Below are 15142 nucleotides of genomic sequence, written 5' to 3' on the forward strand. Positions count from 1 at the left end.
GTCTTTACTGTTGGTTGCGTGTTGTTGCGTGTTTCGAGGTGGCTGTTGCTTGTGGCTGGAGCTGCAACGCTCAGGTGGCGGGTTATGCGTCCATGTTCGCTGTCGTGCGATGGTGAGAGACAGCCAGGCAATCAAAACGAAGCAACTCGGCGGCATTCAGCAGCGTGACAGCCTCTCCAGCAGGGGACTAGCCTCGCCCAACGGTTCGAGTGGGTTAACTTGGAAGAAGGCGGCTGAAATTCTTGGAACGATGCTTGTCCATCTGCCAATCGCAGATTGGCCTCGAGTCTGTGCGCTGGGGCTGGGTGGTTCTACTCTCGTCGAAACACACGGGCGCAAAGCCTCTCCAATAATTCCCTTTCCACGTACACAATGCACAGGGCACCATTGGGTAAGAGTGGGTCCCCTACCGCATTGCGACACAACAGCCGCAAGCCTTGCGTGTGTGTTGCCCTGCTGTCCCAGCCAAATAAATAGATCTGCTTGCGGCCTCCTTTCTGATTCTTCATCCACTCAACGCACAAACAGATTCACCCGCTCAACTCACCCAATCTACGAGTCGATCATTCAGTCGCTATCTTCAACTCAAGTACTTCTTAGCCTCTAATACCCAAAACCCCAAACCACCACCAACACATCATCAACATGCGTTTCACCATCGCCTCCGTTGCCATCATGGCTGGTGCCGTCGCCGCTGTTCCTCAGTACAGCGTCCAGCCCATCTCTCAGATCTCCGACGGTCAGATTCAGGCTCCCCCTGCCACCAGCGCTGTTGGCTCTGCTGTCCCTCTCCCTTCGCCATCTGACGTCTCCGTCCCCGCTGGTGTCACCTCTGCCCTCTCCTCCGCTGCTGACATGACCTCCACTCGTAAGTTATCCTGTCACTCTGGTACACCAGTACGAAGCTAACATCTTCACAGTCGCTGTCACTGAGACCGCTTCCGTCACCTCGGTTGTAGTTGTCCCCACTGCTACTCCCGTTGCCCCCAGCGGCTCCATGGTCACCCCCATCGTTGGCGGTAACTCCACTGCCTCTGCTACTGGCTCCGCTGCCGTCTCCTCCACTGCCTCATCTGAGGAGTCCGCTACCTCTGGTGTCGCTGGCAGCTCCACCGAGAGCGCCTCTGCTCCCGAGTCCACTGGTGCCGCCGCCGGCAACATGGTCTCCTTCGGTGGACTTGTCTTCGCCATCGGTGCCGCTGTATTCGCATAAGCGTCTCATCTCCACCACCAGAGCATTGGCTCTTTTTCCCTTCTTCACGATATACCAACAATCCGGTCACGATTGGGTTGCATGTTTGTTTAAAAGCAACACGGAGTAACACAGCATTAATGGTGGGGTCTTTAATTTTCAAACTTGGAAAGGCGCGAATTGGACGGGATATGAATGAGGCATCGGATTCATGTATCCTGCCAATGCGATAATGTCCCATGGGGATGCACACACATGGTTACGCATGTATAGATAGTTAATTACAATGAGATCTTGGCCGCCGACAGGTGCCCTGAAATCCATCTTTGCATTGCCTGTCTCGTGAAACATTTCCACTTTCCTACATCTTTGTGATAAGCGGCAGGCAGGAGATGCCTAATCCCTGGCAGCTGACATGTGAAAGTTCGAAACCATGCGGTTGAATGCGAAGTCTCTGGTACCTGGAACTGACAACGCCAATGCATGCAAGATAATCGCCGACCTGCCTTTCGTCTTGCAGCACTCTTCCGATCTCTCATACTGACTACGTCATGCATCTGCAAGACGACTCCTCTTCCATTACGCGGTTTTACCACCCATTCCCCATCTTCTTATCCTTCCACGACGATGTACGTCTCTTATCGTACGCGCAACACGAGAAAGACAGCGGGCGGCCCCGAACCAACGAGCTTGTGACATTGCATTAGCTTGTCAACACTAAGAAAAACGCTACTCGAGCAAGCCACAAGCCTCGAAGCTAGAAAACCTTGTTTCAACACTTGGCGGATATTAAGCTAACCAGTCAACCACGGTGTGCGTCTCAACCATTTTTCATCGTGTTTGAACACAGCTAGAGCAAAGTAGAGGGAATTTTGCACGTGCTATGCCTGAACAACGAAAGCTCATGCTGGGTTCTAGCTTTCTGTCGTCACTATCGACAGTATGGTACAATTACGACACTCTTTTGTAAGCATGTGAAGATACCCCACGAGTTCATGTTTAGATGACCGTGGGGAACCTTTGAATACATCAGTGGCCTAACATGGCAAAGGGAACCTGGGAAGCTGGCCAAGTAATACATATCTTTGGGTATCATTCTCCAACTACATATGCATCAACTACCTTGATTCGACAACCTGCGTGAGCAACTGTCCAAACGTATTCAGTCCTTCGTCTGCGGTAAAGATGCGCTTGGGTATCTCAAACTCGACTTCTGGCTCTTTCTTGAGGTCACGGTCTAGTTCGACATCAAGCAGGGCCGTGTATGAGTGGTCCAAGAAGTCTTCCAGGTTATACGCTCGCTTGGTAAACTGTTCTGAAATAATCTTTGCCAGTGTCGCTACGTTAGGGTGGTAGTGCGATTGCAGTGCCTCTAGCTCCCAGACACTGCTTTCGATGGCGTTTGTGAGGAGAGGGTCTTGCTCTTCCATGTCAAAGGGATCGTCCATGCCCTCCTCTTCCAGCTCCTCCTGCAGAGCTGGGTCCCGGATCTCGCGATGCATCATAAATGTGCAGGCTGGATGTTTCTTGAACATGTTGTAGGCCCAGGGTACCACGACGACCACACCGGCTGGTGGTCCATGGAGCGCTAGTCGCGAGAGACGCTTGATGAAGCTGGCAACGAGGGTTGCGGGCAGATGGGAGGAGGACATGAAAGTGTCTAGCAGGCGGAAGAAACGCGATCGATGTTTTGAGTGCATGAGGCCATCGTCCAAAAGGGAGTACAGCTTGAGGTAGAAGGATGGGTAGTCGAGGTTCTTCTCTGAGATGAGGTAGTAGATTCCAGACAAAGCCAGCAGAGAGGTTGCGCCGCCCACGTTGTAGGAGTCTGTCAAGAAGTCTGACAGAATCTCGGGTTGCTGAAACCAGGGTGCAATTTGGTGAGAGAAATTGTGCAGGATAGTCTTCCGTTGCTCCTTAGAGAGACCTGTTCGCATGGTCGCTAACCATGCTGCTTGCGCCTTCTCCTTGTATGCCTGAAGAGACGGTATCGGACTCTTCCCTTGCACCTGCACGTAGAAGCTTTGGATGTCGGTCTTGGACTTGGGAACTTCGGTAAGTGTGTACAGAAGAGACAAGCTATTGGCAGCTACGAGTTGGCGCGTTGTGATGTCGAGATCGCTGTCAAGTACATCCCTGCATACGTTAGGATAGCGTCCAGCCTTTGGTAGGCATGCACTTACTTGATGGTCTGGAATGTCTGGTATCGGATATCGTCAAACTGCTTGAGGTACTTCTCGGCAAACTCGTCGCGATTCAGATCGTCGAGGGGAAGGCACAGCAACACCCGGATGAGTCTCGGCAGTGGCCCGTTCTTGATCTTGTAATCCTTGGAAGACTTTGCTTCCTCTTTGACTAATCGCATAACCAGTGTCAAGGCCACAGACTGCTTCGGGGGGTGTTCGCTGCGGAGGAAGTCGTCTAACAGGACATCGCAGAGCTCTCGGTAGCGCTCTTTCAGCCACGATACAATGACACCCTCAGCCTCGCTCATGCCCTTGTTCTTGACCATGTCGCCTGTTACGAGTAGTCGTGAGAAGACTCGGCAGAGGGCGACGGCGGCGAGTATTGGTCCTTCATTCTCGGCGTCTGCTTGTCTCGCCCGCCCCAGAAGAGTGGCAATGTTGTTGTAGTGTTTCCGCGATTCGAGAATCTGTTTTTCGAGCTGTAGGATTTCGGATTGGAGATCCTCGCCGTCGTCGCTGGGTGATTTGCGCCTGCTTTTTGATTTGGATTCGCTGCGCTCGGGCTTGCTGGAATCCCTCTTCCTCTTGACACCAGACATGTTGGCGGCCTTTGTGCCCGACATGGTTTTTTTCTTCTTCTCAAACGTGTCCCTGGGCGTGGAGTTGGAATGCTCACGAGCGCAAAAAGTTGGCCTTGTCGAAAAGTGAAGGGCCGGGCGAAGTTCGGCTAGCGCATCGGCGTCGGCGCTTGGCTCTTTGAGTGGACGCAGCATCACGAAAAGCTAGCTTTCGACGACGACAAAGCACCCCAACTCCCCACTCTCATCAGACAGCCATGGCCTCTCGTCTTGCAAGGAGCGCGGTCGGTGAGTAGCAGCACCCCGATGAAGATGCCGTGCCATTGACCCCCGTGCTCACCCACAATAGGCGCCGCCCGTCTCCGCCCATCGCTCCCTCTCCGCGCCCTGCCCTCCATCGCCGTCCAGGCCCGCTATCAGTCCAACCTGCCCCAGGAGGACCCCAAGAAGAAGGCCCAGTCGGTCCTCGACGCGATACCCGTCCCCGGCAACAGCCCCCTCACCAAGGCCGCCGTCCTCTCCGCGGGAGCCGGTCTCAGTGTCGCCGCTATCAGCAACGAGCTCTACGTCGTCAACGAGGAGTCCATTGTCGCCCTCTCGCTCCTTACCATCTTCTGGGCCGTCGCCAAGTACGCCGGACCTGCTTGGGGAGACTATGCGCAACAGCAGGTCGACAAGATCTCGGGTATCTTGAACGCTGCTCGCCAGGACCACACCACCGCTGTCAAGCAGCGCATCGAGAGCGTCCAGGACCTCGGCGGTGTCATTGACATCACCAAGACCCTGTTCGAGGTTTCCAAGGTGCGATACTGCGATTGGGCACATGCAGGGACACGAGACTGATGAAATCACAGGAGACCGCCCAGCTCGAGGCTCAGGCTTTCGAGCTCGAGCAGAAGACTGCCATCGCCGCCGAGGCCAAGTCTGTCCTCGACTCGTGGGTCCGCTACGAGGGCCAGGTCAAGCAGAGGCAGCAGAAGGAGCTTGCCGAGTCCATCATCGCCAAGATTGAGAAGGAGCTCGACAACCCCAAGACCCTCAAGCAAATCCTTGACCAGAGCGTCACTGACATTGAGAGTATGTTGAGCCGTACTTGCAACACATGACACGGGCTAACAGACATTAGGGATCGTTTCCCAGAAGGCATAAGCGTCGTATAGCATCCACCAGTCAAGCCATTCAATGCTATATAAATCTGTGCAATAGTCAAGCTCGTCCAATATAGAGAGAGTACCCCAGGCTTGGGAAAAGGCCGAAATTGATCTTGTTCTGTCTCCTGAAATCTTGTGTTTCGCCAAGCGAAAGACGGTAGGGATTTAGCAAAATATCGTTTGAACCTGTGTACTACATGTCCCAAGGCGGGTTGAAGTAGTCTCCCCACTTGACCAAATGTATCCCTCACTTACTTCTAGTACCCTCGCAACCCATGCAGGGGGAGAACCGAACAGGTATAGAGATAACAACCCTTACCTTGCGGCTGACCATAGCTTCTAATAAGAAAACTTATAAAGATAAGTATTATCGTAGACTTCTAGAATCTATATCTAGATCTAGATAGCTCTTAGTATGCTTTATTATAGTGGAAAGGATTATCCTGCTCTAAAGAGATGTTCAGTTTCTCTTTTTGATGTAGTGCTCGTAGATGCCTAAGAGTGCTAGTCCTACTAAAGCCTACAATGAGGGCTCCGAATATCAATGTCGAAACACTCATGCCTATGCTCGTTTTCCCTGTTGGATAAGTAGTCTCAAGTGTGGACAAGGAAGCTTAACTAGGTCCCAGAGTCAACCACTGCCCTGTCCGGAGGAGTAACTTGATGAATCGGCAAACATTATGGTCGCTAAGTCATCCTTTCATTACAAGGTACGATCTCTAGAAAATGGAATGGTCTTGGTCGAAGAGATTTCCATCCATCGTCGCAGTCATTGCTGACAGCAAAGTTCACAAGGACAACTGCAACTGCAACCGCAGCCGAGCTGGTTAGCATTGCTGCGAGCAAGTCCTGGAGTTTCGTTTGCTGTCCTTCTTAGGGGGAGGTCAAGGTATAAATACATATGAAGTGGTCGGGCCGCGTTGCACGTCTTGTTGCTAGGTGAAAACGGTGACAGAGTACTGCCAAGTCTTGGATAGCTCAGAGTAGGGAGCCCGTGGGTACCTTTATGTAACTCTGTAGCCCTACCACTCCGTGTATAATGGACTTCCGGCATGTTCCAGATCTTCAACTTTAGTCTGATCATCAAACATGCTCTTCATGTACCACACACTCCTGGGATGCCCAATCACAGCAAGACAATATTTCCGCATAGTTAGTTGTCTCACAGTAGGTGGCAGTGTATACGAACAAATGCTAGATTGAGGGGTATGTAACACCATGACTCGCATGCTCCAACAGCAACAAGAACAAGACCAATACCATACAGTAACATGCACATACCGGATACATTGCCCCAAAAATACAAGAGAAAAACTGTGACACGCAAGAGAAATGCGACCGCCGTATACTGATGTCTGCAAGACATAAGAAGACCTGTGTGAAGATGTCGAATCGTATCGAACATGACCCTTTTGGAAAGCTCCAGATAATGCATACTTGCGCTACTATGCTGAACGGAACAAATGATTGTCGTTTCGAAAGGTGTAAAAGTGGTTTTAGGCGGGTTGGATGTACGAGAAAATGGGTGGTCGTCGTGAGAAAGGTCGTGACAAGAGAGAGGGTATCGATGAAAAGAAGTGGTTGAGTGTAGCGGAAGACGGCTATGGCCACCAATTCATCCTCTTATAGCTCTCAATGACCTCTTCGACCTTTTCTCTTGTGATCTTTTCTACGTTGTATCTGTCCTTGTATTAGCATCTTGTCATCTCCAATACATACTCAGAATGACTCACTTGAATCCCGTCTCCCTCTCAAACAAACTTCCATCCATACTTAAATCAGCGTCTTTCAGAAGTTCCTTCTCCATGTATGGTGTCAGCGGTGTCGATGAGCTGATGCCGGCTTGCTGCTGTAGTTCCGCCCATGGGTCTAGTGTCTCGTCGTTTACTTCGTCCACGACGTGGTCGAGGTTCAGCCGTGCAAAAGCTGAAATGAGTGTGCCGTGGAAGCCAGTTTCAATGTTGAAGATTTCGCCCATGAGCTGGGCTGTTTGCTTTTGTGCTAAGGACGATGTTAGTACTGCGGTAAGTTCAAGGATCAAGAGTGGTAATCCGTACAATGATTTGCATGATCCACGATGTTGAAAGTGGGTGCTGGCCTGCGTCCTGGGGAACTCTTGGTATACCACTCTACACCATGCCATAGTGCCCTAGTGGAGTCCTCGACATGCACCAGATTTGTTCTCAAGTCTTCCTTCCACAGAAAACGCATCTCCTTTCCCTTGCTCTGGTATACCCGCGCCATGCAAAGCGCTGTGCTCAGGAATTTGCTCGTATACGGGCCATAGACGTGTGCCATCCTCATAACCATCAGGTTCAGTCCGTCGATCTTGGCGAGGTCTTCCTCAGCCTTGAGCTTCCACTTTGCCAGATTTGACCACGGTTTCGGCTTGTCTGACTCTTTGCTCGGTGTGCTGTCGGACTTGTAGACCATTCCAGTGCTGATTTCGACGAAGCACTTGACTTTGCGTTTGGCGGCTTCGCGGCCGATGGCCATGGATAGGCCGTAGGAGCGGAGTTCGTAGACCTTTTCGTCTTGGGCAAAGCGTGTCTCGCCGCCGCAGTTGAAGACGTAGTCGAATTCAGCGCCGCCTTCACGGTCGAATATTCGTGGTAGGGATTCTGTGGGGTTCGAGTTAGCCTCGAATGTCTGGTTGTAGACATCCCTTGCACCCAGAGATGTGGTCAGGGGTACGCACTTTCCTGCGCCGCATCCGCCTGTATAAATCGCTCTCTCGAGCACGCTTCCTTGAATTCGGGTGCGAGCCATGCTAGTTCTGGGAGGTGCTTGTCGACGATGCGTATCTGCGATGCTAGGTTGTTGTCGTGGATGTACTTGGTGAGGTGTCGTCCGGTGTAGCCTAATCGACATGGTCAGCCCTCCTGTCATACCTGGGTGGTGCTCAGAGCAAGCCTTACCCAACCCTCCTATTATCAGCACCGAGGGCTTGGTCGCCTGTTCTGAAGCCATGCTTGGAGTCGCGTGTGTTCCTGATCTACGCTTGCTATGCGCGCAAGAACAAGTCGCTAGGAGATTTCGGATGGCGCAGTGGGCGGATGGTGTCTTGTAATGTCAAAGTCGGGGGTGGAGATTTGAGCGTTGCGGGTCGCGCTCAGACCTCGTTGCGATAAATCCAACAGCAAAGGACAATATCACGGCTGCTATAGGCGAAGCACTACTCTGCGATCGTCTGTCGTGCTCACGTTATGTTGGAAAGGAGATAACACGCGGCCCTCGCGATCGTGGGTGCTGGGCTGGAATAAGAGGGACTAAACCGCGAAGAGGGATGCTCAAAGTAGGATACCGCGGCACAACAACGATGTCATATAGCTCAGACCCAATATGTACGACTCATTGACCTGCAGGAGAGGGGACAGGTCAGGCCGATATTTAAATGTGCACACCCAAGCCCCGGCGATAATTCTCTCCAGAGGAGAGCCACCTGCATCACTGAGGCTATTCGCATTAAGAAAAAACAAAAGATGGGCGCCCATAGCAGCCAGCCAGCCTTGGTCGGGCACTTGTGGCTGATCCTATGCACACCATAGTGGTCCGCTCCGCAAGCAAGTCGACCGAGATTAGTGTGGGCATCGTTCTTCATGTAGCGAGACCCCGATGTGTTGTGTTGAAGGCGCCTTACGCCACCAGCGTCCATGGGTGCAGGTCTTGTGCAGACACCATGTTTGTGCAGTAGTGGCATCTGCTTTGCCACACCACGCCAGCTTCACAGCATGACGTTTTCTGTTCCTTTCTCCTGGAGATACTGCGGTTGCCGCGGGAGATGTACAAGAAGCGGGCGGTGAACGACGGCGCGCTCCTCCCGCAGTGCTGGACCTTGTCTCAAGCATCAAAACTTGGGTCGCATGACAGCCCAAGGTGGGGGTTCATTCAGGGGCAAGTGCAATCCGTCGTTCGAACGAACAGATTTATCAGGCAATTCCTTGTCGACGTAGCCATCCATCTCTGGGCTTTTCCGGACGTCGTTGTATAATGTGTAAGCCACATTCGCGATCTATTGACGAGTTGACGAGCGATTGCCGAATAAAAAGCAAACAAATGCGGAGCCGCGACGTCTGGTGCTCATTCACCTTTCCCTTTACGAGGTGCAATGCTGGGGTTTCTCTTCTAGCTTAACGTCTAGCCTGCATAAAACTCTCGCTTCATGACGATTTCAGATGTTCTGAGGACAGGCATGGCGAAGGAATGCTCGCTTCGCGGCATCCTTGATATGCAACCAATGTTATGGCCGCCGAGTCAAGCAAGAACTCGTGGCCGGCCGAGTGGTGGCGGTTGCCGTGATGCTGCGCTGCCGCATCTATTGTCCAGCCCAATGCCGTCGGCGACCTGTTAATAGTCGTCGAGCCTCAAGACGGCGACGCAAACATCCAAAGTGTGTACCTGCGTCATGTCACACGGCTTCCAGGTGCCGAGATCTATTGGCACCTCGTAGCACAGCATGAGAAACTAGAGATCTGCTCGATCTGTACCTCCCGTTAATAAAGCAAGGCAAGTGCACAACGCCTACAATTAGCTCCGACGCCCTCTTACATCCGCTTTATATCACATGTCTTTGCTTCACGGTGATTGTGCGAGGCAGCCGACGTGCAGCTCTTGCATCCAGACCAGACTGGGCCATGATGCATGCACAACCCTTATGTCGAACAGTGGTTCATGCATAGAATACAGACTAACTATGGTGATCGTCCCGCACTTGCATATGCATCAGTAATTGGAATCATTTGAGTATCTCTATTCGATATATTGTTGTAGATGAGGGACTAGATCAGAGAGTTATTATGAATATCTCAACGCTATGCAATGACTCCTTAAGCATAATAAGATCGCAAAGTCATGTCGCATGGTCGCCGAATCTTGCCACCTACCCATTTGCATACAGGAGTAGTACAAAATGCCATCATGCTTTTTCGCCGAATGCCGCCCATTCAGTCTCACCCTGGGATGCTGTACGCACCCAATGCAAATCCACGAAGATGCCCGAAGACAGAAGAAAACCGCACTGCATGCATATTCTGCTCTAGAACTCCCAGGTCTCATCAACTGACTTGATGGCCCAGTCGAATTTCTCCCGAAGCGTCTTGGAGAAGAATTTCTCAATGGGGACGTCGAACTTCTTGGAGAACACTACGGTGAGACGAGGATCGATGTAGTTCTAATTGTGGTTAGTCAGATATTCTGCCAGCTGTACATGGGATGACTTACGATCTTGGATGTGCCAAGGGCAACCTCCTTGTTGCCCTCCTTGTCTTCCATCTGTATCTTCATGTTCTCGATACGCTGGTTGAGCTTGTCGACGTTGGCCTCAAGCTTCTCAACAGTCGGGCCCTTGCCCTCAGCCTCGACCTTGCCGGTCTTGTTCTCTTTTTTGTATTTCGCGGCCAGCTCGTTGACCTTGTCCATGCGCTCCTCAAGCTCCTTGGGTTTCATCTCCTTCTCGCCGTCAGCCTTGAGCTTCTCGTTATCCTTTTCGAACTTCTTGGTAATCTTCTGGCGCATCTCTTCGACCTCCGCCTCCTGGTGCTGCTTGACCCATTCATCGTCAAGATCTTCAGGCCGTTCAAAGTACTCGGCGCCCTTCTTCTTCTTGATTTTTGGGTCCACGTCAATCATCATCATCTTGGTTCTCCAAACTTGATAACGAAGACCATTAATCTGAGAGGGGTTAGCATAGCCAAAGGTCTAAACACATCGTGGCAACACACCTTCTCATTCATTTTCTCAATGGAAGTGGCGTGACTTGCGGCGACGGTACGCTTGTGATTACATAAGATAGCGACTTCGCGATTGGCGTCGTTGTAAGCCTTGACCTTCTCTTGAATCGTACCAGTAGCCTTCATCTCCTTGAGTAATCGAGCCATCGTGTAGGAAGCGTTGTAGGTACGGAAAACCTTTGCAGTAAGTCCAGGCATGTAACTCGTAAGATGTTTGTTGAGACCCGACGTAGTCAGTCGGTCGAAGATGTCGTCTCCTGTGGTCTTGGGCTCCTTCTTGAAAAGTTTGAGGTTCTTGAAGACTTGCGGATCGACCTTGACTTCGTCGTAGAAACGAATACTGTCTTTACCCAAGAAATCGAATATGACAGTCTCCGGGGGCTTCAAAGTGATATGCTGGAACTTCAGCGAGCAGCAACCGACCGTGTCGGCTTCATCCTCTCCCTTCTCGTTACCAGCACGGAGTGCAAATTGATCGATGAGGTAAATAGCAGTAGCACGCTGGCGGTCAGCCATCATCTTCGAATTGAGGTCTTTTCGGTAGTCCTTCCGAATGCGATCGATGTGCTTCTTGAGTTCTCGTGCCTTCTCAAACTTCTTGAAGTCACTCTGACCTTTGATGTCAGAGTTGGCAGCAAGCATGACGTACTTATAGGCACCGTTGATGTTTTCTTGCCACATGGCGAGCCATGTGCCTTCATGATCGTGCTTGATCTCCTTCCAGCGATGACCTGCGGGCGGCTCAGGAACCTTAGCCTTCTCACCAATATTGATGGTGATCTGCTCGGGCATGACGCGCTTCTTCACGCGTCCAGTCTTGGGATGCTCGCCACGGCCACGGAAAAGACTAGGAGGTTCAACACGGAAATTGCCAACCTTCTGCTTGCGCCCGTCCCACATGCAGTACATATACTTAGCCTCGGCGGCCTCCTTCTCGGCCTTGAGCGCCTTCTTCTCTGCCGCCGGGAGAGCCTTTTTCTTCGCGCGTTCCGCATCGAACCACTCGAAGATGGGCTTAAAGTCGCACTTCTCGAACTTCTTGATCTTGACTGTGTTTCCGTCTTTGTCCTTGCCGTGTCCAGTCTTGTCCAGGTAAGTACTAAAGTCCTCAAAGAAGTTCTTGTTGAAAGTTGGGTTCTCGACGTTGTGAGCAGAGTTTAGCATACTTCCGTAAAAAGTAGCCACCTCCTCAGCCTCCGGGTGGAGAGTAACAGGTACGCCGTCGTACACCAATTTGACGTGCTTAGGGAGCGGCTCGTACTCAGGGGGAAAGACAACGCCGGCGTGTTCCAGTGTATCCCACTTCTTGGTACCGTCGCTCTTGCCTGGGTCTTCCCACCAACGGTACTCATCCTCCTCTTCCTCAGCCTCGTCGTCTTGCTCAGTCTCTTCCTTCTTGACTTTGCCCTTGCCCTTCTTTGCAGGTGCGGCGGTGGCGGCGGCAGGCTTTGCCTTGGTGGCTTTCTTCGGAGCAGCCTTTTTCGCGAGCGGTGCGTCGGAATCGGACTCTTCTTTCTTCACGCCATTCGCCTTCTTCACTGGTGCCTTCTTTTTTGCAAGAGGGACATCATCGTCACTGTCGCTCTCAACTTTCTGCTTGCGTTTTGGGGTCGCCTTCTCCTTGTTGCGCATAGCTTGGGCTTCCTTTGCAGCGGCCTTCTCAATAGACTCCTTCTTCTTTGTGAGCTTCTTGGCAAGAGGCACGTCAGAGTCCGCCGACTCCCCGATCTGTTCGGCGCTTGCTTTGGGGAGAACTCTAGCCTTCAAGGGCACGTCGCTGAGTTCGGAGTCGGAGTCGTCTTTGAGAGGTTTCGCTTGCTCTGAGGTCCGTCGCCGCTTGCTCTACTGGAGGATCAGCTCATTGTAACGCGTACAGAATGCGTTCAGGATGACCTACCAAAGGCTTATCATCATCCTCTGAGCTACTCGCGTCTTTGTACGATTTGCCGTTCGTGACGCTGCTGCGCGACTTGCGCTTTCCGTTGGTCTCAGGCGCATCCACATCCATCTTGTCGTCGTCGGCAACTGGCCCCATGCGAATTGAGATGCCAGGCTCGACGTGACCGTTGGAAGGAACTTCGGCGTCCATTTTCTTATCTTCCTCTTTGGTAATCTCTTCGTTCGATTTGGCTACTAGGGAATTATTGTTAGTCATCTTGGGTCTTGGATACAGTTGCAGAAGTCGCGCCAGGAAGAGCGAGTATTGGGTGGAGGTGAGGGTTGGTGAGGGTTGGTGAGGGTTGGGTGGTGAGGTTGTTGAATTCGTCAAGGGCAATCGGCGCGCGAGAGGGAGATAGTCGTGGCGCGTGCAGATAGTCGGGCGCACTCACCTTGGTCTTTTCCTCTCACAAGGGGAGTGTCGTCGTCTGAAGAAGACATGATGCGAAAGGAAGGCGCGCGCTGAGATTGTGGATAATAAAAAACAGGATGGGCGTGCTCAGCGAAGTCTGGCGCCGATCGAGGAAACCTAGCGGATGCGAAAGAGCGGACCCTATGGAAGGGTGGTAGTCGTTGAGATGGGCGTGCCAGGCGAGGGCAGGCACGTCGTGCGATTGAGGCGATGTTGAAGGATAGAGGAGGGAGGACGCAGGTGATAGACGAGTGACAAGAGGAATGCTGAGTTTAAGTGAAGCGCAGCCCCAGGGAGCCACGACCTGCCCAGCTGTGCTTCACTAAGTCCATCGGCGCACGGGCGTTCGGCCTTCATCAAATCTGGGCCAGTGACTTTGGTAACAGATGCGTAACCTCACCACTGATTCAAGCACTCGGACACTGCAAATAAGCTACCACAGATAGCAGACAGCATGCAAACTGCTTGCTTTTCCCAACGAGACGGAACTATGTGTCAAGGCTCTGGGAGATGGTGCTTGCCACCTGTTCGTTCAGTTGCTCCTGCCTATGTCCACCTAATGTTGTCATGGCGATGTCGTGTTTGGGGCCATTTTTGGGCATCAAAGGCGTTATTGGCAGACAGAGACGCACTTCATACTGCACTCCAGCTCCCATCAGCGTGGCGACGCGAGTAGAAGGCATCGCATCCGGCGTGCTGTATTGGAGAGATTCACGTGACACTTGGCGTGTTAGCGCGCAAAGCAATTCAGCATCCCGATTGCCCGACACAGCTCCCGCTCAGCAAAGACAGCAGTGAAGCACCACCACACGGCTGTCGCCATCTCCACTCATCTCAATTCGTAGCCATGATGATCTCACGAGCTGCGCGCCCGGCCTTCAAGGCGGGCATGGCCGCCGCCGCCGCCCGGTACGCTCCCACCTGAGCCCGCAGCTTTTCTCGCGCCCTGCAACCCCCCATTGCCGGATCAATTGCATCGCCAACTGCGTCAAGTGCTGACTGGAACTCGTGTATATAGTCCTGCCACCCTTACTGCCTCCAATGCCGCCGGCTATGCCACCCTCCGTGAAATCGAGGGCCGTCTCAAGTCGATTCGCAACATCGAGAAGATCACCAAGACCATGAAGGTCGTCGCCTCCACCAAGCTCACCCGCGCCCAGAGGGCCATGACCGAGTCCCGCAAGTACGGTCAGACCTCCAACACCGTCTTCGAGAGCGCCGAGACCAAGCCCATCGAGGGTGAGGGCAAGAAGAACCTGATCATTGTCTGCAGTTCCGACAAGGGTCTCTGCGGTGGTATCCACTCCGGAATGTCGAGGAAGGTCAGAGCCATGCTCGCTGAGGCTCCCGACTCTGAGCTGGCCGTCATTGGCGAGAAGTGCAAGGCGCAACTGGGTCGTTCCAACGGAAAGAACATGGTTCTGTCTTTCGCTGGTGCCGGAAAGGACGTTCCTACCTTTGGTGACTCCCTGAACATTGCCGACCAGATCTCCATGCTGCCCACCGACTACGCTTCCGTCAAGATCGTCTACAACAAGTTCATCAACGCTTCGAGTTACGAGGCCACCATCCAGGAGGCTTACTCCGAGGAGGCCATTGCCCAGTCTGGTACGTCAGAACTCCATAGCCAGATGAACCATGTCTAACTAAACATCTAGCCAACTTCGCTGCTTTCGAGATCGAAGATGAGGTTCTGCCCAACCTCCGCGAGTACGCTCTCGCCAACTCGCTCTTCTGGGCGCTTGCTGAGGGTCACGCCTGCGAGCAGTCTGCGCGTCAAAACGCCATGGACAACGCTTCCAAGAACGCTGGAGAGATGATCAACAAGTTCCAGATTCTCTACAACCGAACGCGTCAAGCTGTCATTACTGGCGAACTTGTCGAGATTATTACCGGTGCAGCTGCTTCCGAGGGTTAAGCGCTCTAGGAGCTTTAGACTTGATATCCCGGGAATCT

At 52.5% G+C, this 15142-nt stretch overlaps 6 protein-coding genes across 6 annotated transcripts; 3 read left to right on the forward strand and 3 right to left on the reverse strand.

Moving 5' to 3' along the window:
• Positions 1-645: 645 nt before the first annotated feature.
• Positions 646-1213, forward strand: GT037_007085 (uncharacterized protein; the record flags this gene model as incomplete). The annotated part of the gene is made up of 2 exons (XM_038932132.1): positions 646-868; positions 921-1213. 2 exons carry the CDS (start codon positions 646-648, stop codon positions 1211-1213), a joined length of 516 nt encoding a protein of 171 aa, XP_038785604.1.
• A 1097-nt stretch (positions 1214-2310) lies between these two features.
• On the reverse strand, positions 2311-4001 carry GT037_007086 (cbf-domain-containing protein; the record flags this gene model as incomplete). Its single annotated transcript, XM_038932133.1, has 2 exons — positions 2311-3328; positions 3376-4001. The coding sequence occupies 2 exons, from the start codon at positions 3999-4001 to the stop codon at positions 2311-2313; spliced, it is 1644 nt and encodes a 547-aa protein (XP_038785605.1).
• Positions 4002-4213: 212 nt separating this feature from the next.
• Positions 4214-5062, forward strand: GT037_007087 (atp synthase subunit mitochondrial precursor; the record flags this gene model as incomplete). Its single annotated transcript, XM_038932134.1, has 3 exons — positions 4214-4244; positions 4306-4757; positions 4811-5062. 3 exons carry the CDS (start codon positions 4214-4216, stop codon positions 5060-5062), a joined length of 735 nt encoding a protein of 244 aa, XP_038785606.1.
• A 1646-nt stretch (positions 5063-6708) lies between these two features.
• On the reverse strand, positions 6709-8077 carry GT037_007088 (nad dependent epimerase dehydratase family protein; the record flags this gene model as incomplete). Its single annotated transcript, XM_038932135.1, has 5 exons — positions 6709-6787; positions 6841-7108; positions 7165-7728; positions 7806-7967; positions 8026-8077. 5 exons carry the CDS (start codon positions 8075-8077, stop codon positions 6709-6711), a joined length of 1125 nt encoding a protein of 374 aa, XP_038785607.1.
• Positions 8078-10142: 2065 nt separating this feature from the next.
• On the reverse strand, positions 10143-13215 carry GT037_007089 (dna topoisomerase 1; the record flags this gene model as incomplete). The annotated part of the gene is made up of 5 exons (XM_038932136.1): positions 10143-10277; positions 10328-10777; positions 10828-12678; positions 12734-12969; positions 13167-13215. 5 exons carry the CDS (start codon positions 13213-13215, stop codon positions 10143-10145), a joined length of 2721 nt encoding a protein of 906 aa, XP_038785608.1.
• An 821-nt stretch (positions 13216-14036) lies between these two features.
• On the forward strand, positions 14037-15104 carry GT037_007090 (atp synthase f1 gamma; the record flags this gene model as incomplete). Its single annotated transcript, XM_038932137.1, has 3 exons — positions 14037-14095; positions 14205-14794; positions 14845-15104. The coding sequence occupies 3 exons, from the start codon at positions 14037-14039 to the stop codon at positions 15102-15104; spliced, it is 909 nt and encodes a 302-aa protein (XP_038785609.1).
• Positions 15105-15142: the final 38 nt, after the last annotated feature.

Source organism: Alternaria burnsii (genome assembly GCF_013036055.1).
Source record: "Alternaria burnsii strain CBS107.38 chromosome Unknown 731, whole genome shotgun sequence".
NCBI classification, from domain to species: Eukaryota; Fungi; Ascomycota; class Dothideomycetes; order Pleosporales; family Pleosporaceae; genus Alternaria; species Alternaria burnsii.